The sequence below is a fragment of the Grampus griseus genome, assembly GCF_964374135.1.
Source record: "Grampus griseus genome assembly, chromosome: 20".
In the NCBI taxonomy this organism is placed as follows: domain Eukaryota; kingdom Metazoa; phylum Chordata; class Mammalia; order Artiodactyla; family Delphinidae; genus Grampus; species Grampus griseus.
This window is the reverse complement of record NC_139014.1, coordinates 48343996-48367897: the sequence shown is the minus strand read 5'-3', so window position 1 is coordinate 48367897 and position 23902 is coordinate 48343996. Positions and strand designations below refer to the sequence as shown.

Below are 23902 nucleotides of genomic sequence, written 5' to 3'. Positions count from 1 at the left end.
GGAGGCTGGAACCTTAAAATCCACCTGTGCTGAGCTCCCATCCGCAACAAGCAGACAACCCCCTACCTTATCCTAACCCTAAGCTTAACCCTAATCTTACCTGGTCTGGCTTCATTTCTTCTCTCACCTCCCCTTACACCTGTCTCCCCCTCCGTCACTTGTTCCAGCTCTTATCACAGGCTCTCATCCTTCTCCTCTGCCTGTCCATCCCACACGTGTGTGCCAGGAGCATGCATACACATACAGACGTACACACTCACGCTTAGCATGTCTGGCTGTGTCTCATCATTCAAGTCTCCACTGATCCGACACCTTTTCAGAAAAGTCTTCCCCTCACACCCCTCCCAAGATACTCTGTCTATCACTGTTTTCCTTTTTTGAAGTATGATCTTTGCCGTTCACTGAAAAGCCTGCACCCTGAAGGAAGAGATGAATGGAACATCTTCCACCCAGAACCCAGGTGACGGCTGCTTCTTAACATGATCCATTCTTATAGGCTCTTTTTTACACCAGGGTAGATAACCGAGATCTCTCCCTTTCCGGAGGTTGTTTGCAAAAGGGAGGAACTGTAGCAGGTTTAAGCAAACTTACATTGTGTATTTAAAAACCAGTGCAGGTATGCATTCTGAAAACAAAGAAGATAAAAGTAAACCAGATAAAAGATGCCTTTGAAGAGAAAATCAACTGTAGATGTCTGCCGCAAAGGAGAGTCAACAATCAGGTGAAGGGTTCATGTGGAAGGAGAACAGCGCTGGTTCAGCGTTTATAACTCGAACAGGTGACAGAGTTCTTTTGATGACGGGGCCGATCGCCCTTGTCATCATTCCTCGGTGGATGTACAGATCCACGCGTTCCTGCCTGTCTATTCTCCAGGCTGTAATTACACTCTGAAGTGTAGTCTGTAGGAGACACTCAAGGAAGGAGGACGTGGTGGAGGTAGGAAGGGACCGTTTTACTTTCTTCCCAGCACTTTCTCCTGCTGAAAAGATCTTTGCTGCTTCCTTGTTCCAGGTCTGCTTTCCCTGCCCACTGCCACCATCACCCACACCCCGCAGAGTGTCCGCGCTGGGAGGGCCCCATGGCCGGGCCCCGCCCTGTCCCTCTTATTCACCTCAGTGTCCCTAGCACCTCACACAGCGCCCTGCAGGATGGACAGCTCCCTTTGACACCCAGAAGCTCCTTCCCTCTCTGCCCACCTCTAGCTGGGAGAACATCTCCCTCAAATGGAGCTGAACTGGCCTCCCTGCAGCCTTCCCTGCTGGTGGGTTCTCCCCAAGGCCAGCCCGTCACGCGTCTTATGGGTGTTGCGCTGACCTAAGATGATGGCGGCCTGCAAGGATGGATGTGGTGGTGGGAGTGAGGGAGGGACAACTTCCAGAGCTCTCCTCTTTTCCTCAGGCTCCAGCACACACTCTATTTAGGAGGGAGAGGTTGGCAGGAATATCCTTGCCCTTCTTCATTCTCAGGTGGAGTATATACTGTACAGGTATGAGGCCCACCATTACCAGGACCTTCTTGCTGAACCCTCACTATTCAAACTCAGGACCCAAATCGACTCAGATACAGCTTCAGACAAACCCATCGCTACTTAAACCCTTGCTGCTAACCATCCCAAACTCAGGAGCCAAGTAGATGAGGCTGACATGACTGTCCTGCGTACCCAGATTCTTGCTTTCTTAGTAATGGAATAGATTTGGACAGCAAGGGATATTTGCACATTAATATAGGATGCCTGATGGTTTTTATACCTTTAGCATCTATAAAAAGGATAGGTTTAAAAAAAAGGGATAGGTTTATATGAGAAAACATAAAATTAGTGTAAAATCAAGAAGTTTAAGTGATTGTATTTTTTGAATCACAGAAATCTTCACATACATTTGATTTATACCTAAGCACTTCTTTATTTTATTTTGATACTATTGTAAATGGTATTGTTTTTCAGATTTCAAATTCCAGTTCATTGCTGACATACAGGATTGCAACTGACTTTTGAATTTTGATCTTGTATCCTGCGATCTCGCTGTACTCAGTTATTAGTTCCAGTAGGTTCTTTTTTTGTAGATTTTGCAGAGTTTTTGTTTTCTAGATAGACAATCATGCCATCTGAGAATAAAAGCAATTTTGTTTTTTCTCTTCCAACATGTATACCTTTTATTTCTTTTTCTTGTCTTGTTGCACTAGCTAGAACTTCCCCCACATACATTTGGGAAACGGTCCCATATCCACGTTAGAAATACTCAGTTATGGTGAATCTCGATTCTCAAACTCCCTCGCAATAAATCCAGGGGTCACGGGCAGGAAATTGCTGATCAGCCTGTCATGCCATCCACACTGTTGGGTGAGAATCAAAAGCTTAGAGGGTCCCCACAGAGAGTGTATGGCAGACCCAGCTTTACACCTAGAAGCGACTCCCAGGTCAGTGTTCGCTGTGGCCTCTGCCTTTTCTGTGTTTCAGAAAGTGCTTTTGGCCTGGCTCCAAGCCATGGAGCTCAAGCTGGGTGTGTGTTTGGGAGTTTGTGGTGGGTGGGGCAGAAGGGACAGGCAGGAGGGCTGTGTCCCTGGGCTGACCTGTGCTGGCCTCTCCCTTCAGGAACAGTTTACGTTCTGAGATCTGAGCTCAGGGCAGGGAACAGTGCCAGCATCCTGCAGGGTGACTCCGTGTGGGGAGCTGAGGCTGCAGCAGATTTTCTGAGGACTGCATCGTGATGGGCATTCTAGCCATGGCTGGGGGAATGCCCACCTCTCACCGGTTCATGCATATCTACTATGTGCCAGACTGGCTCCTCAAACATCAGTCAGAGTTGAAAAGTTTCAGGGGAAAGTCTCTGTCAGATTCCTTATTGCACAGATGGGGAAACTGAGGTAGGGGCATTGCTGATGCAAGAACCCACATGTACTGGATGGCCAGGGCCGTACGGAGGAAGACGTACCTTGTGTGCATGGCGATTTTACTGTTTTCCATTGAATTAAGATGCAGTCAATTGTAAGACGCGTCATTATTTTCTATACCCCAGGAAAGAATAAACAATGCCAGCTAAATGAGGACATGCCATCATGTAAGACACACTCCAATTTTAAAGATGTTGAAGTGTGAAAAAAATGTACGTCTTAGAACCGATAAGATGAATTTATAAAATTAATAGTCATATGGAATTATATGTGCAGGGTAAAAATTGAGTTTTCCCTGCTTCTTATCAAATTCTACTCTGTAGAGATAATCTCTATTGATGTTTCGGTGCCTGTCCTTCCAGACATTTTAACGCATGTGTGAGTACATTTGTATAATAACTACTGTTGTGAACACTTGCTATATGCTAGGCCCTGTGCTAAGCACCTCGATGTATTTTATTTCATCTTTACAATAAACTCATCGGGCAGGTATGAGCTTTCCTCACTTTATAGCAGAGGAAAATGAGGCACAGAGAGGTGAAGGGACTCACTTGACATCACACAGCTTCTAAGAGGCAAGGGCCTGAGCCTGAATCTAGGCCTCTTCCAACCTCAGACCCTGAGTTCTTAACTAACGTGCTGTACATACCCTCAGTGTGCAGGTATAAGTATATTTTTCAAAAATGGGGTCAAAAGATACCTACGATTCTGGGATCAATGTGCATTTTTTTTCTTCTACCCATACTCCGTGGGCATCTTTCCATGTCAGTACATAAGGAGCTACTTGATTTTCCTACCAGTTGCAAAGAATTCCCCTGATGACTGTGTATGAATGTATGTCTGATCCTCTGTGGATGGACACCGGGATTTCTTCCAGTTTATTAGTATTACCAGAACACTAAGATGATCAACTATATATTGCCATCTTTGTATACTTCTCTGATTATTTCCTCAGGAAAATTACCAGGTCAATTTTCTTCTAACACTTTTATGTTTTTTTTGTTTTTTTTTTTTTTGTGGTACGCGGGCCTCTCACTGTTGGGGCCCCTCCCGTTGCGGAGCACAGGCTCCGGACGCGCAAGCTCAGCAGCCATGGCTCACGGGCCCAGCCGCTCCGCGGCATGTGGGATCCTCCCGGACTGGGGCACGAACCTGTGTCCCCTGCATCGGCAGGCAGACTCTCAACCACTGCGCCACTGGGGAAGCCCCACTTTTATGGTTTTAATGTTTACAATTAGATTGGGATTCATATGCCATCTCCAGTAGTTCACGTGTCCAGGGAGCAGGTGGAGGGCTTCCTGGATGTGCCGGGCACCAGCTGGTTCCATGAGAGTCCCAAAGTGCCAAGTAAAGGGGGCTCTGAGAATGGGGGTCAGGGGAGGAGGCTTCTGACCCAGCTCTGCCTCTGGCCTTCCTCCCTCCGGTCGTGGGGTAGGAGGTGGGTTGAGGCTGAGTCCAGGGCAAGGGGCCACATTCTCTATATGCACTTGCTCCTGCCTGCTCTGGAGATCCTCTCAGCCCCATGTCCTGGCCTCTGCAGATATTAATAATAATAGCAGTCACCATCACTGAGCGCCCCCCGAGATAGAGGCGCTGAGCATGCATTATTTCTGATCCTTCCAGCTCGGGACTGATTGTTGCCGATATTTTGTAGAAGGGGAAACTGAGGCTGTGGTATGGAGAGGAAATGGCCACAGAGGTTGCAAGTGGCAGAGACGGGGTGGAACTCAAGTTCAGGTCCCCCTTCTCTTAGTGTGGGGCTTTTTCCCCAGGGGAGGCTGCAGTCCTTCCCTGGCCTGCACACGTGTGCAACAGACATCACTAATGCCCTTGAGGGTGTCTGCTTCTCCTCGCCTCCACCCTCTTAAAGCTGGGCTTGGTCACGTGACTTGCTTTGGCCAATGACATGAGCAGAAGTGTGTCACGTGTGGGAAGACTCATTTACGACTGGGCGTGCCTTTCTGTGCTCTCCTTCCCTGCTTCTGCAAAACCGGAAGTCTCGATTCGAGATGCTGGCGTCATAAGGTGGCGTCTTTGAGTGACCGCCGTGGCCAGAGGCCCCTTCCTAGCTGTGTGTGAGTGAGGAATGAACCGTTACTGTTTTTTGTTTTTTTTTTTTTTTGCGGTACGCGGACCTCTCACTGTTGTGGCCTCTCCCGTTGCGGAGCACAGGCTCCGGACGCGCAGGCTCAGCAGCCGTGGCTCACGGGCCTAGCCGCTCCGCGGCATGTGGGATCTTCCCGGACCGGGGCACGAACCCGTGTCCCCTGCATCGGCAGGCGGACTCTCAACCACTGCGCCACCAGGGAATCCCTTTTTATTTCTTTCTTTTTTTTTCTTGCCGCTGCTTCCTCCCGCCTCAGGCGGCCCGGGGGGAGACAGGGAAAGGCAACCTCCCTCCCGCCTACCCACAGCCCAGGCCCTCCCTCCGCCGAGCCGACCTGGCGCCAGCCGGGCGACGGCCGCAGGGGTCCACAAGCCCGGAGACCGAAGGAGCCCGTTAGTGTTTTAAGATCATTTATTAAAACAGCAAAACTTACCTGATGCTTCCTAATACACCGTGTCACCTTGGCAACATCTCTTAACTACCTCTGGTCTCGGTTTTGGTGTGTTCAAAATGGGCACCCTCGTTCCTGCCCCACTGAGCCGTCTCAGAAAGGAATTTGGGTCTTAAATGAAAGCATAGCGGTGGGAGGGCTCTGCGAGATGCTGTGCACTTGAAGTCAGGAGGGCAGGGACGTGCAGGATGCCGACTAAACCTTGGTCCAGGGGCAGTCTGGGTTTACCTCCTTCATGTCAGGACACGGCCTCAAGCTTGGCTAACAGGTGTGTTTCCTTTGGCAGGTGGCCCTCCTCCGGGCGGTGGTGCCCCCTGGCACCTTCGAAATGTCCTCAGCGACTCAGTGGAGAGCTCTGATGATGAATTCTTTGATGCTAGAGGTGAGTGAGTCTCATCGTCCCATCATTGTCTGGGTGACCTTTTTAGAAGCTCCAAGAAGGGGATCCCTGTTGGGAGTTAGTATCTCTCCCCACTCAGACACTGCAATTCCGTGCTTCCTTATTACCCAATCTGTGAGTCCCCTCAGGGCTGGGGCTCAGCGTCCAGTCATTCACTCTTTGAGATATTTGCTGAGCCCCTACGATATTTCAGGCGCTTACCGTACTGCAGTAAACAGATAGGCGTGGCCACTGCCCTCATCAAGCTGCTAGTCTAGTGGGAGAGGCCAACATCAAACAATTACATAAAGGAAAATACAGTCACAAAGGGGAGCTAATACCCCTGAGTAAAAAGCACCAAGTGTTAATAGAAAGAGTGATGATGGGGGTGCCTGATTTAGGCTGGGGAGGTCCTTAATATCCTCTCTGCAGCACTGAGGGCAGGAGCTGGCTAGAAGAAGAGCGGGAGGAAAGAGCCTTAGGCAGAAGACGCAGCACGTATGATGGTGCTGAAGCAGGAAAGACGGGGCTTTCCAGGAACTGGAGGCCCATGCGGCAGGGGGAATGGAGAGAGGAGCCTGCATGTGACCCAGTAGGTGACTCTCAAGATCAGCCCGCAGGTGGGAGGGGGATCTGGAGTGGAGATGTGGACGAGTTAGTTGCAGATGTTCAGGGGAGACAGGAGGGAGGGGAGGGCATCAGCTCTGCTTTTCAGTGCTGGGTGCATGGCCTGCCTGCCGGACGTAGCAAGGGGCGCTAAGTGAGGATGGGAAAACAAGAAACGTTACAAGGATCGGAGAAGAGGGCACCAGATGGGGTGGGCATTTCAGGCAGAGAGCACGGTCTCAGAGATGAGGATGTGCAGGGCAGGTGTGGGGACCAGTGGAAGGCAGAGTCTGCCTGGACATCAGGAGAGAGGACCCTCACAGTCATGCTGGCCTGGGCCGTGCGGGGTTGGGTGAGACGCACAAGCCTAGGAGGGTCTCCAGGCTAGGAGGGCCCCCAAGTCTCACTTGGCTGGCTCAGCTCCACTCTGGGAAGTCACCGTATTTGGGGGATTGACTTACTCCTGGGATGGGGCCAGCTTTGAAGTACTGGCTGAATGGGGTCTTGAAAGAGAAACAGAGCATGCGCTGGCAAGACCCCAGGACCCAGAGCAGGACACTTGGGACATGGTCTCAGCCGTGCCATTGACTCGTTCTGTGATCCTGGGCAAGTCTTTCACTTGCTCTGGGCCTCAGTTTCCCTATCAGCTCTGTGCCTCCAGAAATGGAGACTGTATCCAGTTCAGGTGATTTTCGGGGAGGCACGGTGGGGGCGGGGCAGTGGAATGCTGCCCCAGCCTGAGCCTCCCCCTTTCTTGACTCTGGATGGAGTGCCCCCTCCCTGATGCTAACCCCATACCAGCCCATTTGGGGCTTCTTTCCTGTCTCCCACTGGCGTCTGATTGGAGTGGCAGCCGGGGCTGACTTTCTCCATAGCAACGCACGCCAAGTGTGACAACAACGGCTTCAATATTTTCATGCTTAGAACACTTTCATTTAAAATACTTTTGCAGTTCATCAGGGCTCTGCATTCCCAGATGCCGATGATGGCTTCCCGCGGGAGGCGTCTGCGGGTGGCGCCGGTCAGCTCCGTCTCCATCCCCATGGGCCCTATGCACCTGCTTTCCTTTTGAGCAGCTGTGGATCCATCCTGCTTCCCTCCCTGCGGACCCTCAGCATTCTGTCCTCTGCCTCCATGATCTCACTGCTCTGTCTGCAGTTCCCAAACTGGCCTCCCCTCTCACTCCTCTCTTTTGGGTGGCCCCACCTTCTCTTCTATTCCTTTGTCTCATCTCCTCCCCGCCCCCTCACTTCTGTCTCTCCTTCTCTGCACTATCCCAGGATCACACACTCTCCCATCTCTTTCCCTGTCTTCCACCTCTCAGCACTCCCTACCAGACCTCTGAACCTCATGTCTCTGAACCTTTCCTATGTCACCTCTCCCAGAGCATCTGTAGCTCTCAGCCCCAGGACCCGCCCACCTGCTGCTGGAACCTCTTTGGTTCTGCGTTGCCAACCCCTCACCTCCTGTCTGTTCCCTGTGGTCTCCCTGGACAAGGCTTTTGCATGTTTCCTCCACTCAGGGCAGTAAGAGGTAAAGCCATCCTCCTCCTCTGCTCCCAAGGGCTTTCTCAGCATCTGGGGCCAGGCCATGAGTGTCCGGCTTTCTGGGCATGCTCTGAAGGGTCACCTCCCTGCCTCTGTTCTCCAGCCCAGGCTGAGCCCTGACCCTGGCCTGGGTGTGATCTCTGTCCCCACCTGCAACCTGCTGCCTCTGCAGTTCCACCTCCAGCCGTGGTGGAGCCACACTGTCAGGAGCAGAGGCCAGAGCATGGAAGGGACCTCTCAGGCTCACACAGCAAGGTGGGGGCAGAGGCGCTGGAGCCCAGGTCAGGCCTTTCTCTTCGACTTATTACTGAAAATGGGGCCCTCCTCCCTCCCTTTCTTCCTTAAGCTCCATCCCACTTGTCCAGCACTAGGGTTTACCTGGTGGGACAAGAGACCTTCATGACTCATGGTCTAGTAGCAGAGGAAGACTCTTAGGCTCTGGGGGCTCTGGTTGTGTATGTAAGGCCTGGGAGGGACTGGGGGGAAGTCAGGGAGGAGTATGGAGCTATCCGGGACCATAACAATCCCCTGGGCAGGATGCCAGCTCCCCGGGCTGTGGCAGCAGGCATGGGGCCTCAGGGCGGCTGGTACCCGTGATTGGATGCTGCAGGCTCCCAGACCCAGAAGAAGCACCACTCCCCATCCTGTCAGTACAGTCAGAGGGTATCTGGGGAGCCACAGTCTAGCAAGGTTGGAGTGCAGAGTGAGGGAAACCCATGGTGTCCAGGAGGGGACATGGCTCAAACCCATGTCAGAGCTAGGGGGCCCTCTAGGTGTTTGAGTTCAACACCCTGACCTCATTTTACAGGCTGGAAAACTGAGGCCAAAGAACTGGGAAACTTGTTCAGGGTCCCACAGAGGGCCAGGCAGAGCAGCGGCTAGAATTCAGAGTCATTTATTTACTCTCTCAAGTATTTATTGGGTATCTGTCCATACCCCTATTCCAGGTGTAGGGGATGCAGGGCAAGTGGACACTGTCGTAACCCCCATGGAGCTTACAGCTTAGTGGTGATGGGTGGGAAGACAATGTCCAAGCAAGCGAGCTCTATTGATAGTTTCCATAAATAAAATAATGCAGAGGAACAGACAGCTCACCAAAGAAGGTAGATAAATGAAAAATGAAAGGTGAAAGATGAAAATACGCTCAGCGTCGTTAGTTATTAGGAAAAGGTAAACTGAAGCCACAATGGGGTACTGCCTCGCACTCATTAGAATGACTCATTGAGACCACTGACCAGGAGGAGGAGGAATTGGGACTTTGAAAGTCTGCTTGGTGGGAACGGACGATGGGGCAGCCATTTCGGAAGACAGACTGCAGCCTCTCAGACAGTTTATCATAGTTATAACTACCTTTCCACTCCTAGGTATCTACACAAGAGGTAAGCAAACATATGTCCACCTAAAGACATGTACCTGAATGTTTATAGCAGCTTCATTTATGATCGCCCCAAAGTGAAAACAACCCAAACGTACATCAATGGCTGAATGAATAAACATATTGCGGTACATTCATGTATTCAGTATTCATGAAATGCCGCTCGGCAATAAGAAGGAATGAACTGATACACACAACAATACGGATGAATCTCAAAATAACTGTGCTGAGTGAAAAAGAGTCAGACTGAGAAAGAGTGCATATTATGATTCCATTTATAGAAAACTCGAGAAAATGCAAACGAGTCTATGGCAACAGGAGCAGATCAGTGGTTGCCTGGAGGTGGGGAGGAGGGATCAAAAGGGACAGGAGAAGACTTCTGGGTGCGATGGATATATGTCCACTATCTTGATTAGGGTGATGGCTTCCTGGGTGTGCACCTATGTCAAAACTTACCAAATTGTACTTTTTAAAAATTAAAAAAAAAATTGTATTTTTTTTTTTTTTTGGCCGCACTGCGCAGCTTGCAGGATCTCAGTTCCGTGACCGGGGATTGAACCCGGGCCCTCGGCAGTGAGAGCGCCGAGCCAACCACCGGACTGCCAGGGAACTCCCAAATTGTACATTTTAAATACGTGCAGTTTATTGAATGTCAGTTATAGCTTTAGTAATGCCGTTAAAAAAGAAATGGAGGCACTCCCCCCCAGTATAACATAAGGGACTGTGGTAAGAGTGGCTGGGCAATTGGGAGGCCCCCAGCAGGTGTGGCCTTGACCTGAGAGCCGAATCGCAAGACATGAGCCAGGTGAGGGTCTGGGGGAATAGTGTTGTGGACAGTGGGAACAGCCAGTGTGAAGCTTTTATGGGAGTAGTGAATAGGAAGGCTGGTGTGGCCAGAGTGAGCGAGGGGGGCGCCTGCTCAGCGCTGTGCGGGAGGGCAGACCCGGCCCAGTAGCCTCTGGACGTACTTCCTGCCCAGGCTCTGGAGTGGCCCTGTGTGCCCCTGCTCCTGCACCAGGACACCAGAGGCTCAGAACTCAGGATCTCTGAGCGTACGGGGAAGTGGCGCAGGTCGTCTGGGGTCAGAGCAGCCAGGTTTTCCTCAGGGCTGGGGCAGTGACTAGCTACTGTCTGACCTCAGGCGAGTCTTGAGCCTCTGGGCCCCGGGTCCCCCCTCTGGAGCACAGCAGGGGTACAGGCTTTGTCTCGTGGCTGGAGTGGAGGATATCGCTTTGGGAAACTGGGCAAAGGAGCCCTCAGAGAAGCAAAGCACAGGTGTGTCGCTGACCCCTGACCCTCCCTCTCATTGGGGGAGGGGACGTAGAGAAGCAAATGCCAAGGAGCTGCCCCAAAGGCTTCTGGGAATGGGCTGAGTGGGGACCCCCTTGTGATGAAGAGAGGGTGGTGGTACGGCCGTAGGTGGGGCATGGAGCGAGCGGTCCCCAGTCGGGGAGGTTAGCAATCTTGTGTCCCAGAGGCCCCGGAGCAGCGCATTATCTGGTCCGTGGAGAGACTGGCCTGTTGGCCTCAGGCAAGGAGTGCTGGAGGGACCTGGACCGGCTGATGGCCGAAGGTGACCGAGCCCTCAGCTCCATGAGCTGCAGGTGAAGCCTGCCTAGCACGGGACAAGGAGGTTCCCCGCTTTGAAGTCCTGTGGGTCCAGCAGACACAGAGGCCCCAGGGTAGGAAGAAAGGCTTTCGCTGTATCCAGGTTTTGTTCCGGGTCGGAGTCAGTCTGAGGTCAAGGCCAGGGGCGTGGTACTGGTGGGTGAGGCTGAGCCTGGCACCTAGAATGGGCAGGGACTAGGGCTCAGGGGGGTCGAAGTAGATGCAAAAACTCTGTCCGCACCAGGGGTCACTGGGGTTGAGCATTGGCACATAGGGAACAGTCACCAGGAGTCGAAAAGCAAAGTCAATAACCAGGACGTTTATTCAGATAAAGCCCTTCGCGGCCTTTGGCCTCCACTGGGAGTCTCCAACTACAGTGAGGGGAAACTGAGCGGAGGCTCAGAGCTGAGGCACGCGTCTCCCTGGTTCTCCTGAGTGACTCCAAAAGGAGATTTCTCAGCTGCTGCGTGTGTGTGTGTGTGTGTGTGTGTGTGTTTCTTGCTGCCACTCAGGGGACAAGCCCATTGTTGCCAGGGTGAAGATCTAAGGCTGAGTACTGAGCGCAGGGGCAGAGGAGCGGCCCGGAGAAGGAGAGAAATCTCGTCTGTGAGGTGGGGGGCTGGGGAGCGGCTGGAGAGACAGGCAGGCTGAAGCCTGGGGCGGGGGGTGGGGGGAGCAGCAGAGAGTGCAAGGAAGCCAGGGAAAATACAAGAAAGCAGAGAGGGAAAGAGAGCAAGAGAGACTCAGAGAGGACGGGAGAGGGACACATACACACACACCAAGAGAGACACCAAGAGAGCCACACCAAGAGAGTTGAAAGAGAGACAGTGACCCAGGAGAGAGAGAGATCAGACACACCAAGAAGGCCTGCAGAGGTGGAAAGCTCCGAGGGGCAGGCACCCAGAGAAACCCAGAGAAGAGATCAAGAAAGAGACACATCCACCCAGAGAGAGGAGAGAGACAGGTTCTGGGATAAAGACAGAGCGAGAGCAAAGAGTAATTGTGATCGAGGCCCAGAGGGAGGGACAGACACGGCAGAGAGCCTGAGACAGAGAAACCCCAGGACCCAGAGGGACGGAGATCAGTGGAAAGAGACCTGGGTCAGGGATGGGCATCAAGCAGGGAGGAACACGGGGAGAGTCTGAGAGGAGATTTCCTAGAGAGAGAGAGACAGAAGGCCGAGAGGGAAGGATGGAGGGGGGTCACGCAGATACAAGGAAGAGGGAGAAGACGCTGAAGCGTCTCGGGGTTCTGATAGCCTCACACACACCGTGAGAGAGGGATCACGCATTATAGAAGAGCCAGGATCTAGGACGCGCAAGCACCTGCTGTCTACCCAGCGCTGGACCAGGAGCCCCAGCTCACTCATCTGCCTGTGTCAGTTTCCCGCTGTGTTTCTTCACAAAGCTGAATTCCTACAGGATGGAGGTCGTGTCTCACACTGCATACAGCAGCTCCTCAGGAGGCCCTCCATTGTAGAATGAATGTTAAATGAACAAGCAGAAAACTGCACGCTTGGGTAACTGAGCCAGGAGACATAGGCACTCAAGGTGGGCTACAGGCTGACCCTGACGACCCCGCTCCGAAGCTGGGACAAAATGACACAGGGGTAGGCAGCAGCATAGCTGGAACTGGGGCATAACTCCACGTGCTCTGGTGGTGGTGTTAATGGTGGTACCATCATCTTCCTGTGCTGTTATGCACATCTGTGCTCCCGCCGTGTGCTAGTCGTGCTTGTACACACTTTACCTTCATTGTCTCGTTATCTGATTGAATCCTCACAGCAATTCTAGGACGTGGGCATTACTGTGATGTCCTTTTATAGATGAGGAAATGGAGGCTCATAAAACATAAGTTACTGTCCAAGGTCGGATAGCTAGCAGATGGTGGATCCAGGATTGAAAAGAGTCGATCTAACGCCAGAGCGGAGCTCTTGACGCCCGGTGGCCCTGCTTCCCCAAGAATAGTACTACCTGATGCTTGTTTGCAGCATCTGGCCTGTGTAGCCTTTTCAAGTTTACTGTGTCAGTCGTCCTCATGAAAGTTCGCTAGAGAGAGTTGTGGAACCAGAGCTGTTATTCCCACGGAAGCAGTAAGAGAAGAGGAACAGCTGAGGGGCATCTGTAAAGGTACAGGCTCCCATGTAGCAGCTCAGGACTGGAACCCAGTCAGGGCTCTGCCCAGAGCATGATGCTGCCTAGAGGTGTAAACCGTGCCCAGATGGAACACACCGGGTTCAGGAAATTGTCTGGTGGTGTGTGGTGCTTGCGCAGCCAATACAGGATGTCCAGGACAGGCAGGCCATCAGGAGGGCAGGATTTTAGGACTCTTGAAATAGTATATCTGGGTTTAAATCCTGGCTCTAGCCAGTGACCTTTGGCAAGTTACTGAACTATTCCATGCTTCAGTCTCCTTGTCTATAAAATGGAGATAATAATAATTGTACTTTTTTAGAATTGTTATGAGAATTAAATAAATTTGTGTTTGTAAAGCACTTCTAACGACCTCAGTGCATACTAAGATTTGGTAAGTGGTGTTAAGTAGATCACATAAAATAATCACATAAGGCAGGAGGAGGTGTCCCAGCCAGAAATGGGGTCTGGATGGCTGAGCTTGAGTGCTTCAGGACTCTGGACAGATCCCCAAGCTTTAGATTCACCATATTGGTTCCATGTGCTCTGTGAAGTTCTTTGGCAGTGAAATGGGTCTTATCTCTTTGTTCTCGGTTACGATGAGCTTAAGAATTCTCCTCATGACCCTTTAATGTCTGCTCTGTGAGAAAAGGCACAAAGGTCTTCACCAGGAAGGCCTGTCTCTTTAAAGAGAGAGAGGGGGCATTCCTGTGGGTTTGTTCTTGAGGAAATGTCCCTTTCAGGGATGAGGGACTGCACCAGATATATGTAACTGATGTGTGGGACCCAGGGGCTTGTGTTCAGTGTGTTAGGGAATATGACCTCACCAATTCCTCTGAGCTCAGACTGGGAAAGGGCAAGGATAGAGACAGGGTTGAGGGGAGGACTAAAGGGAGAGTGGAAGCATTAAGAGGTTCATAACGGTGAGATGTGGGTTAAGGGTTCCATATAGCTTAAGGCTTGCTCAGAGGCAGAAGTCTTCTGCTCTCTCAGTTACTCCAGAGCCGCTCCTACACCACTCAAATCCTGATCTGCTCAAACAAGGATGGCAACTCACTCCTCATGTGAAGAAGTAACCTTAATGTCTCCCATCTGTAAGCACCCCCTGTGCACCAAGGTCTTTATATTCATTATCTCTCCTTTAATCCTTACAACAACGTTATGATCAGACATTGCCAGTCCCATTTTACTGATAGGAAAACTGAGGCGCAGAGAAGCCAAGTAACTCACCCAAAGAAAAACTGCCACCTAGTGGTAAGGCTTTACCTTTTCTTCCCAAACACACTGCCTTTCAAGAAATACCACTCTGAGTGCTAGGAATGGAGCCTTCTGTGAGTGTTCAGCCTCTCTCATGACTGTTCCCTTGTTACTTTTTTTTGCTGTAACATGTGGAGACCCAGTAGGGTACAACAACAATGCCTTCTTGCAATGAAAAATTCCTGGATGTCTTATACCTGTCTGTAACTATAGACACCTTCAATAGTTGACATCTTCCTCAACTCAAAGGAAGAAATAAATACTCCCTGAGACATAGGCTCCTGTCAGGGCTACCTCTACACAGCCCTGCCGACTCATGCCCATCTTTACTTCTTTCCACAGAGGAGGTGGCCGAAGGGAAGAACGCCATCCTCATTGGGATGAGCCAGTGGAATTCAAATGACCTGGTGGAGCAGATCGAGACCATGGGGAAACTGGAGGAGCATCAAGGTAAGGTTCTGCTTCTCTCCTGGCTGGGTGTCTACATGTGTGTGTTGCGGACAGTGCGCAGTTTGAAATGACGGCAATTTGGGGCTAGAACCTGGGTTTTCTACGAAGAGTCATCTATCTGTCCGGGCACTTCGCCTACAACCCCTGAATTCTATGACCTGCAGGAATCCTCGTGGGGACTTCTGCAGGGTTTTCTGTGGCAGAAAAACTCTAGGATACTTCAACAGAGCTTCCTGTGTTCATTGGATGACCACCCAGGAGCATGGGTAATTAAGGGCAGGCGGCAGGGTCCAAGCTCCTTGGAATCTGCTAGTTAATGTAGGGTAGCAACTGGAAAGCCTTTGGGAATGGGCAGGGGAGAGGGGCAGCAGTTGGGGTTGTAACTTCCTTTGGTCGAATTGTTGAAGAAGGTTATGGCTGGGGATTCGTCCAGAGGCTTTTTAAGGAGGGGAGTTTTGACCAGGGGCTTAATCAGCAGACAAAGCAGGCATAGTCTTCTAGGCATCCATCCTTCTGTCCATCTGACCATTTCATGTTATGGACAGAATGTTCGTTGAGCATCTACTATGTATAAGTGCTTGGTAGGAGGGGCCAAAGGTGATTTAGCTGAGGCTTCTGCCTTGTGATGTGTCACAGAGTGTAAGTCAAAACATAAAGGGGTCAACCCTTAAACTGAGGGTTGTTGGGCCCAGAGGGGAGAGGCAGGAATTTTAGAAGGAGGCAAGAGAGGGGGTCTCAAGGAAGCATTCTTGACAATGAACCTATGGACCCAGGCTTCACAAGGCAAGTGGAGGATGGAACCAAGGAGCTTATAAAATGTGAGATGGCATATGGGGAACCTGAGGCTCAGAGAGGGGCTGTAGTTGACTAAGGTCACACAGGAGGGAGAAGCAGAGCTGGGGCTAGAACCCTATCCAGGACCCTGGGTGCCTCTGCTTCTGTTAGCTTTTTCTGTCCCTCGTCCCCACCCAATATATCACTCCTCCTACTTCCCGTCCTTCCCATCTCCTCTTTTCCTTCCTCTCTTGGCCGCATCTTTCCTGTCATGGTCTGGGCCAGGCTACCTATCAGGAGACGCTCAGTGAGACAGTCCTGGCCTAGCTCAAGAGCATGACCATTTTGGTGTTGACCATCCTGGCGGTAGCTGTCTTAGCCCAGCATCTGTTCCTTTTCTTACCCTCCCCCATCCCGGCCTCCTTGGTTCAGAGCCCGCCCCATACCAGCTTGCCCATCCTGAGAAATGGACAGGCCTGGGATGACTGCTCCAAATGAAGCACCCAAGGCTCAGAGGAGCTGCATCTTGCCCAAGGTCCTCCAAGTTGGGGGCAGCATCACACTTAGATCTTCAGTCTCCTGATTCCCAGACCAGGGCTTTGCTTCCCAAATTGGACCAAGGCTCAGCACAGTTCTGAGCCCCGGCAGAGTCAAGTCCGAGCAACCCAGAGTCTTAACGGCAAGGCCCTCCTGGGCCACTGTCACATTCACAGAACGAGTGGGCTCTGAGTCTGGTACCCAAGCCAGTCCAGAGGAAATTTCCCAGTCTTCCCTGCTACTCATTTGCAGATGGACCCTTTGTCTACTCTTTCCTTCACCCCAGGAACCCGGAGGGGGCCCAGAAGGGGTCATGGACTCCAAGTGCTTCCCTGGGACAATGCTTGGAGTGATGAAAAGACAAACCGAGACTTGTACTCACCACCCATCTGGCCATCCCCTCCCATCCCAACCCGCGCTTGTCTGCCAAGGATTGTGTGACTCAGACACAGTGTGAGCTAAGGAGGAGGTGAGTGAGAAGCAGTGTGAGCTGGGAGGGCAGGGGAGGAGGAGGCAGATGGAGGTCGATGGGCAAGGCTGAAACCGTAGCTTTGGAATCTAAGAGGTCTGGGTTTGAACCTTGGCCCTGCCACCCCATGGCTTTGTGGCCAGGAAAGTCACATCGCCTCTCAGAGCCTCAGTTTCTTCATCTGCAGAATGGGGCTAGCACACAGATTGCACACATTAAATGAGCTGATACTTGCAAAGTGCCTTCAGTGCCTGGTCATTATAACGTGGGAAGGGGGAAAGAAGAGTGAAAGATCTTTGACAAACACAGTTCTAACAAATGCATCATGGAGCTCATGAGAGGTCGGATTAGGGGCAGTGTCTTGCCTGAGTCCAAGAATTGATGCTGTTTCCTCCCAGTATGAAATGGGGAGCAAGAGGGAGAGAGAGAGAAGGAGGGGTGAGGAAGAGGAAACCAGCCATGTGTCTGGCTCCTTCTGAGTCCCATTCCCCTGTGGATTCATGATGTGAATTCCCACAACATGGCAGAACACACACGCTGACTTCATTCATTCCAGCAGCCACTTCTGGAGCCGAGACGTGGGCTCAACCCAGGATGGTGGGGAAATAAAGACAAGCAGGCTGGCCTTGTTACCTCTGTAGGAGCTCACAGCAGACAGGAAGAGGATCATGGCCACGGCTACAGTTCAATAAGACAGGCTGAGTCAGGGGCCTGAGGAGAGAGCCTCTGGGGACTCTTTTGGGGAGAGGAAGTTCTAAAAACACTTTCTGGAAAAGGCTGCAATCAAAATTGGTGTTATAGATCGAGCTCTACCCCTGCCTCCTTCCACATTCCTGCCCTTAAACGCAGGGCTCACTGCAGAGACAGCCCCCGCCATGGTTCAGGCCCTGGCCAATCACAGCTACCCCTGGTGATGACCCCCAAGTTCATCTCTAGCCAAGACCTACCCCCTGGGCTCCAGACTCATATTCTCAGGAGGCTCCTACTTGCCTGTACCTGGACATCTCAAAACCACTTAATGCTCTGCAAGTTCCAAATGGAGCTGAGCTTCTTCCTTCTGAACCTTAATTATGTTCTATGGCCCATCTTGAATCTCAGTCATTTGGAGCCTGTGTTGCATAGGTACGTTCAGGCTGCTCTGGTATCTCCAGTTCTTGAGGGCGCTAATTCTGGTATGTGTGTGTGCATGTGTGTGTACCTGCGCACATGCTACCTGTACCTCGTGGGTTTTGTTTCTTCATTTTTTTTTTTTTTTTTTTTTTTTGCGGTACGTGGGCCTCTCACTGTTGTGGCCTCTCCCGTTGTGGAACACAGGCTCTGGACGCGCAGGCTCAGCGGCCATGGCTCATGGGCCCAGCCGCTCCGCGGCATGTGGGATCCTCCTGGACCGGGGCATGAACCCGTGTCCCCTGCATCGGCAGGTGGACTCCCAACCACTGCGCCACCAGGGAAGCCCGTTTCTTCATTTTCTATTGTGAACTCATCTTGGTCAATACCCCACCCTTTTCTTTTCTATGGGAATCTTGTGTCCCCCAGGTCTTGAAAACGTCCTTCTAGTGATTGGTCTTGTGTCTCTGCTGGGCCTGAGTGTTTCACTAATCGTGGACATTTTATATGCTAAATTTACAGCTTTGCGGTTCCATTCTCCTTGAGTGGTGTAAATTTAGACCCCACACCCATAGGTGGCAAGGGCTTAGGGTTTTAATTACGCATGTGTGACTTTTTTCTTTCCCACTGTCTATGAATGGTTTTTTGGCTGCTTCCCCAGAAGACTTTTTTTTTTTTTTTTTTTTTATGCGGGCCTCTCACTGTTGTGGCCTCTCCCATTGCGGAGCACAGGCTCCGGACGCACAAGCTCAGCGGCCATGGCTCACAGGCCCAGCCGCGCCGCGGCATGTGGGATCTTCCCGGACCGGGGCACGAACCCGTGTCCCCTGCATCGGCAGGCGGACTCTCAACCACTGCGCCACCAGGGAAGCCCTTTTTTTTTTTTTTTTAATGTTTCTTTATGGGTGGAGCAGCCCTTCACGGATCCCTACTACACAGGAGGCGCTGCTCTAGCTCCTCACCTTCCACAGGCTGAGGCCAAGTCTGTGGAGTTAACAGCAATACTGTTCTCAGCCTCTAGCCCTGGAGCCTTTATCCATCTGAGTCTTCCAGGGCTCTTCTCTACATTAGCTTCTGCTTTTGTGTCTGGATTGTAGTTCCCTCTTTGTTTCTGGCACTTGTATATTATCCATTCTTTATTTTGAGCTCGGTTACATATTTACTTTTTTTTTGGATATTTATTGTCCAGTATTTTTTTTTTAATATTTACTTATTTATTTGGTTGCACCAGGTCTTAGTTGTGGTGGACGGGCTCCTTAATTGTGGCATGCGGACTCTTAGTTGCGGCGTGCATGTGGGATCTAGTTCCCTGACCAGGGATTGAACCCGGGCCCCCTGCATTGGGAGCGCGGAGTCTTACTCACTGCGCCACCAGGGAAGTCCCTATTGCCCAGTATTTTCATGGAAAGGGATCCTTTGGCATCAGCTCAGTCCACCTTATCATTATTTTTACAATTGCTTGTCTTGTTATTTTTATTTAGTGTTTTAAAAAAATTTGGTAAAATATATAAAACTACCATTTTAGCCATTTTCAAGCGTACAGCTTAGTGGCATTCATATATTCACACTGTTGTGCAATCATCACCACCAGGATGAAGAAGCTCCAGAACTTTTTCATCCTCTCAAACTGAAACTCTGTCCCCATTAAACAATAACTCCCCATTCCCCCCTTCCCCAGCCCCTGGGAACTGCCGTTCTACATTCTGTTCCTATGAATTTGACCACTCTAGGTGCCTCATATAAGTAGAATCAAGCAGGATTTGTCTTTTTATGTCTGGCTTGTTTCACTTAGCATGTCTTCAAGGGTCATTCATGTTGTTACATGTGACAGGATTTTCTTCCTTTTTGAGGCTGAATAATATTCCACTGCATGTATCTACCATGTGTTGTTTATCCATTCATCTATTGATGGACGTGTTTTCACCTTTTAGCTATTGTGAATAATGGTGCTATGAACATTGGTGTACAAATAACCATATTATTTCCCGAATACATTCTTCCTCTGTTTTTTTGGCCACGGCTTGTGGCGTATGGGATCTTAGTTCCCTGACCAGGGATTGAACCCGTGCCTTCGGCAGTGAAAGCGCAGAGTCCTAACCACTGGACCGCCAGGGAATTCCCACTTGAATATATTCTTGTTGTAAATAAACAATACAAATAAACAATCAGTACAAATAAACCAGTCTTCCTTATCTACTTCTTCAATTGCAGACCTCACTTCAAAGTATATCAACGTGGAGGGTATCTCTCTAGAGATAGATATTAGATGTCATTGTTGCAATTTAACTTATTTTTTCCATTTAATAGTAGATCTAGGAGAGCTTTTCCTGTGAGTATTTATAGATTTGACTCATTATTTTTACCTGTACTATAGTATTCTCTATAATAGATGTACCATAATTTATCTAACCACTGTGTAGTGATAAACATTGGAATTTTTCATCATTAAAACAATGATACATGGGTTAAGAGTATAAGCATTGAAACTCGTAATAGATACTGCTAAACAGTTTTCCAAAAAGATTGTGCAAATTTATATCCACACCAGCTGTGGATTAGGTGAGCCATTTCCCCACAGTGTCACCAGACTTGACATCATCAACTTGACGGATGAAGACATTTTCTTGTTTTGCTTTGTCCTGACTTGACTGCTAGTGAGAGCAATCATCTTTCCATAATGTGTTGCCCAACTCCATTTTCTTTTTCTCTGAGTTTCTTAATCATGCTTTTTGTTCATCTTCTACTGAATTGTCTTTTTCTTCTTGGTTTTTAGGAGCTCTTTCCCTGTATTTTGGATATAAATTACTTGTCTGCTGTGTATTTGAAATCTTTGTGTCTTGAATTCCTGCCACTTGGCTGAATTTTCTTATTTTCTAATAGTTTGTCAGTTAATCTCTTGGGTTTATTTCGGTAGAGTGTCACATTGTTTACAAATCTCAACAGTTATATCCTTGCCAATATTTACCCAGCTTACTTATTTTTCTTATTAAATTGCATCGCACAGGATCTCCAGATAGATGCTGAGTGGTAAGAGTGATCCAGGCTTTCTTATTTGATCTTGACCGTAATGCTGTAATCCCCTCCCTCTTCTCCTCCCACCCTTCCCCCTCCCCCCCCTCAGTTAAGTGTATTGAGGTATGATTTACATTAGGTAACCGGGCCTGCGGGATCTCAGTTCCCAGACCAAGGATTGAACCCACGCCCCCTGCAGTGGAAGCGTGGAGTCTTAACCACTGGACCGCCAGGGAAGTGCCAGCGTTCACCCTTTGTAGTGTATGTTTTTTTTTTTCTTTTTTATCCGATACGTGGGCCCCTCACTGTCGTAGCCTCTCCCGTTGTGGAGCACAGGCTCCCAACGCGCAGGCTCAGCGGCCATGGCTCACGGGCCCAGCTGCTCCGCGGCACGTGGGATCTTCCCGGACCGGGGCACGAACCCGTGTCCCCTGCATCGGCAGGCGGACTCTCAACCACTGCGCCACCAGGGAAGCCCTTAGTGTATAGTTTTCACCGCTGCTTCTTAAATTCCATGACTTCCTCTTGGATTTACTTCCTCTGTTAATTAGAATGTCTCCTCAAGTAATTCTTTCAGGTAGGGACTGTCAGGTAGGGATAGTCATTTTCCAAGCCCTTGCATTTCTCAGCATGTGTTCATTTTGCCTTTACACCTTTTGGAATAATCGTATTCCAAACTATCTCTGAAGACATTCCTCATGGCCTTCTCGCATTTGGTGTTGTTGGTGAGAAGTCTGAGGCAAATGTGTGGGTAATCTGTTCTTCCCTCTTGTTGAAGCTTTCAGTTTTTAAAAGCTTTATTCTTTGCATTCTGAAGTCACAGCCAAGTTTGCAGATGAGGTTTTGTTGTTTGCTGTGTCTGAACCTAGTGTCCTCTTTTTTTTTTATTACTGTGACATTTTCTTTTGATTATTTCTTCAAGTATTTCTTTCACTATGTTTTCTCCTTCCAAAACTTAGATAGTTGCTGGAACCATGTCTCAGCTTGCCCTGCCTATTCTTATTTCTTGGTTCTTGCTGGGTTCTGGAAGTAGTCCTTTGTTCCAACTCATCAACAGCTCCCCAACTTTTCTCTTCTTTGGCTGTTTCCGTTCTTCTGATCAACTCTTCTTTTTTTTTTTTTTTTAACAATCATCTTTTCATTTTCATGTGCTCTGGTTGGTTCTTTTTCATAACAATCTGATACGGATTCACCGATGTCATGGACTCATTCCATGCTTTTTAGAGTCTCTATCTCCTTGTTCTTTTAAGTTTCAGTTTTCTGGTCTGTCAGAAGTGGATGGGAATAGACCACACACACTTCAGATTGGATTAATTAGCCAAAGATCCATAAGTGAGATTATAACATGGAGCAGGATCGAGCTTTGTTCTAATTGTCTAAGGAAACACACAGCTGTCATTAACGTTGTCCAAGTAAAGCAGGTCTTGCCAAATTCTTTTTTAAATTGAGACATAATTCACATATCATAAAATTCACCCTTTTTTTTTTTTTTTTTTTTGCGGTACGCGGGCCTCTCACTGCTGTGGCCTCTCCCGTTGCGGAGCACAGGCTCCGGACGCGCAGGCTCAGCGGCCATGGCTCACGGGCACGGCCGCTCCGCGGCATGTGGGATCTTCCTGGACCGGGGCACGAACCCATGTCCCCTGCATCGGCAGGCGGACTCTCAACCACTGCGCCACCAGGGAAGCCCCTAAAATTCACCCTTTTAAAGTGTACAGTTTTATGGTTTTAATATATTTTTGAAGTTGTGCAATTATCACTATTATCTAGCTGTAAAACATTTTTGTCACTCCCCCCAAAAACACCCCATACCCATGAGCAGTCAATCCCCATTTTCCTATCCCCAAGCCCCTGGAACTTCATATACACGAAGTCAAACAATGTGGTCTTTTGTGGCTGCTGTCTTTGTCTAGCATAATGTTTTTGAGATTCATCCATGTTGTAGCATGAATCAGTACTTCATTCCACTTTGTGTCTGAATAATATTCTATAGTATGGATATATCACATCTTGGTTATCCATTCATCAGTCAATGGACATTTGGGTTGTTTCTGCTTTTTGACTACTATAAATAATGCTGTCAAAAATATCTGTGTACACGTTTTTGTGTGGACGTATTTTCTCTTGGGTGTATGTATCTATGAGTGGAATTGATGTCTTGTATGGTAACTGTTTAACTTTTGGAAGAACTGACAAACTCTTTTCCAAAGTGACTGCACCACTTTACATTCCTACCAGTACTTTATAAGGGTTCAGATTTCTCTACATTCTTGCCAACACCTGTTATTGTCTGTCTTTTTGGTTTTAGCCATCCTAGAGGGTGTGAAGTGGTATATAATTGTGGTTTTGGTTTGCATCTCCCTAATGACTAATTATGTTGAGCTTCTTTTCATGTGCTTATTGGTCATTGTTCATCTTCTTTGAAGAAATGTCTATTCAAATCTTTTGCCCTTTTAAAAGTTGGGTTGTCTTGGGAATTCCCTGCAGGCTCAGTGGTTAGGATTCCAAGCTTCCACTGCGGGGGCCATGGGTTCGATCACTGGTCAGGGAACTAAGATCTCACACGCTGTGCAGCACAGCCAAAAAAAAATTGGGTTGTCTTTTTATTGTTGAGTTGTAAGGGTTCTGTATATATTCTGTATGCTAGACCCTTATCAGTTGTATAATTTACAAATATTTCTCCCATTCTGCAGATTGTTCTTTCACTTCCTTGATCATGTCCTTTGGAGCACAAATTTTAAAAAATTTTACAAAGTCCAATTTATCTATTTTTAATTTTATGGTGTGTGCTTTTGGTGCCATATCTAAAACACCATTGCCTAATGCAAGGTCATGAAGGTTTACCCCTATGTTTTCTCTTAAGAGTTTTATAGTTTCAGCTTTTGTATTTAGGTCTTGAATCCACTTTGGGTTAATTTTTGTATGTGCTGTGAGGTAGGGATTCAAGTTCATTCTTTTGCATGTGGGTAACCAGTGGTACTAGTACCATTTATTGAAAAAAAAAATATTCTTTCCTCCATTGAATTATCTTGGTACGCTTGTCAAAAATCAATTAATCATAAACATATGGGTTTATTTCTGGACATTCAATTCTAGTCCACTTATACATATGTCTGTCTTTGTGCCAGTACCACAGAGTCTTTATTACGGTACACTTGTAGTAAGTTTGAAATCAGGAAGTGGGAGTCCACCACCTTTTCTT

At 49.1% G+C, this 23902-nt stretch overlaps 1 protein-coding gene across 1 annotated transcript in view; it reads left to right on the top strand.

Moving 5' to 3' along the window:
• The window catches only part of PITPNM3 (PITPNM family member 3), a gene marked incomplete at both ends in the record, with an annotated part of 81069 nt that overhangs the window by 5406 nt on the left and 51761 nt on the right, over positions 1–23902 (top strand). Inside the window, 2 exons of the mRNA XM_082679466.1 lie at positions 5734–5829; positions 14694–14801. Coding sequence (XP_082535592.1) covers positions 5734–5829; positions 14694–14801 — 204 coding nt within the window. The remainder of the gene's footprint in view (positions 1–5733; positions 5830–14693; positions 14802–23902) is intronic.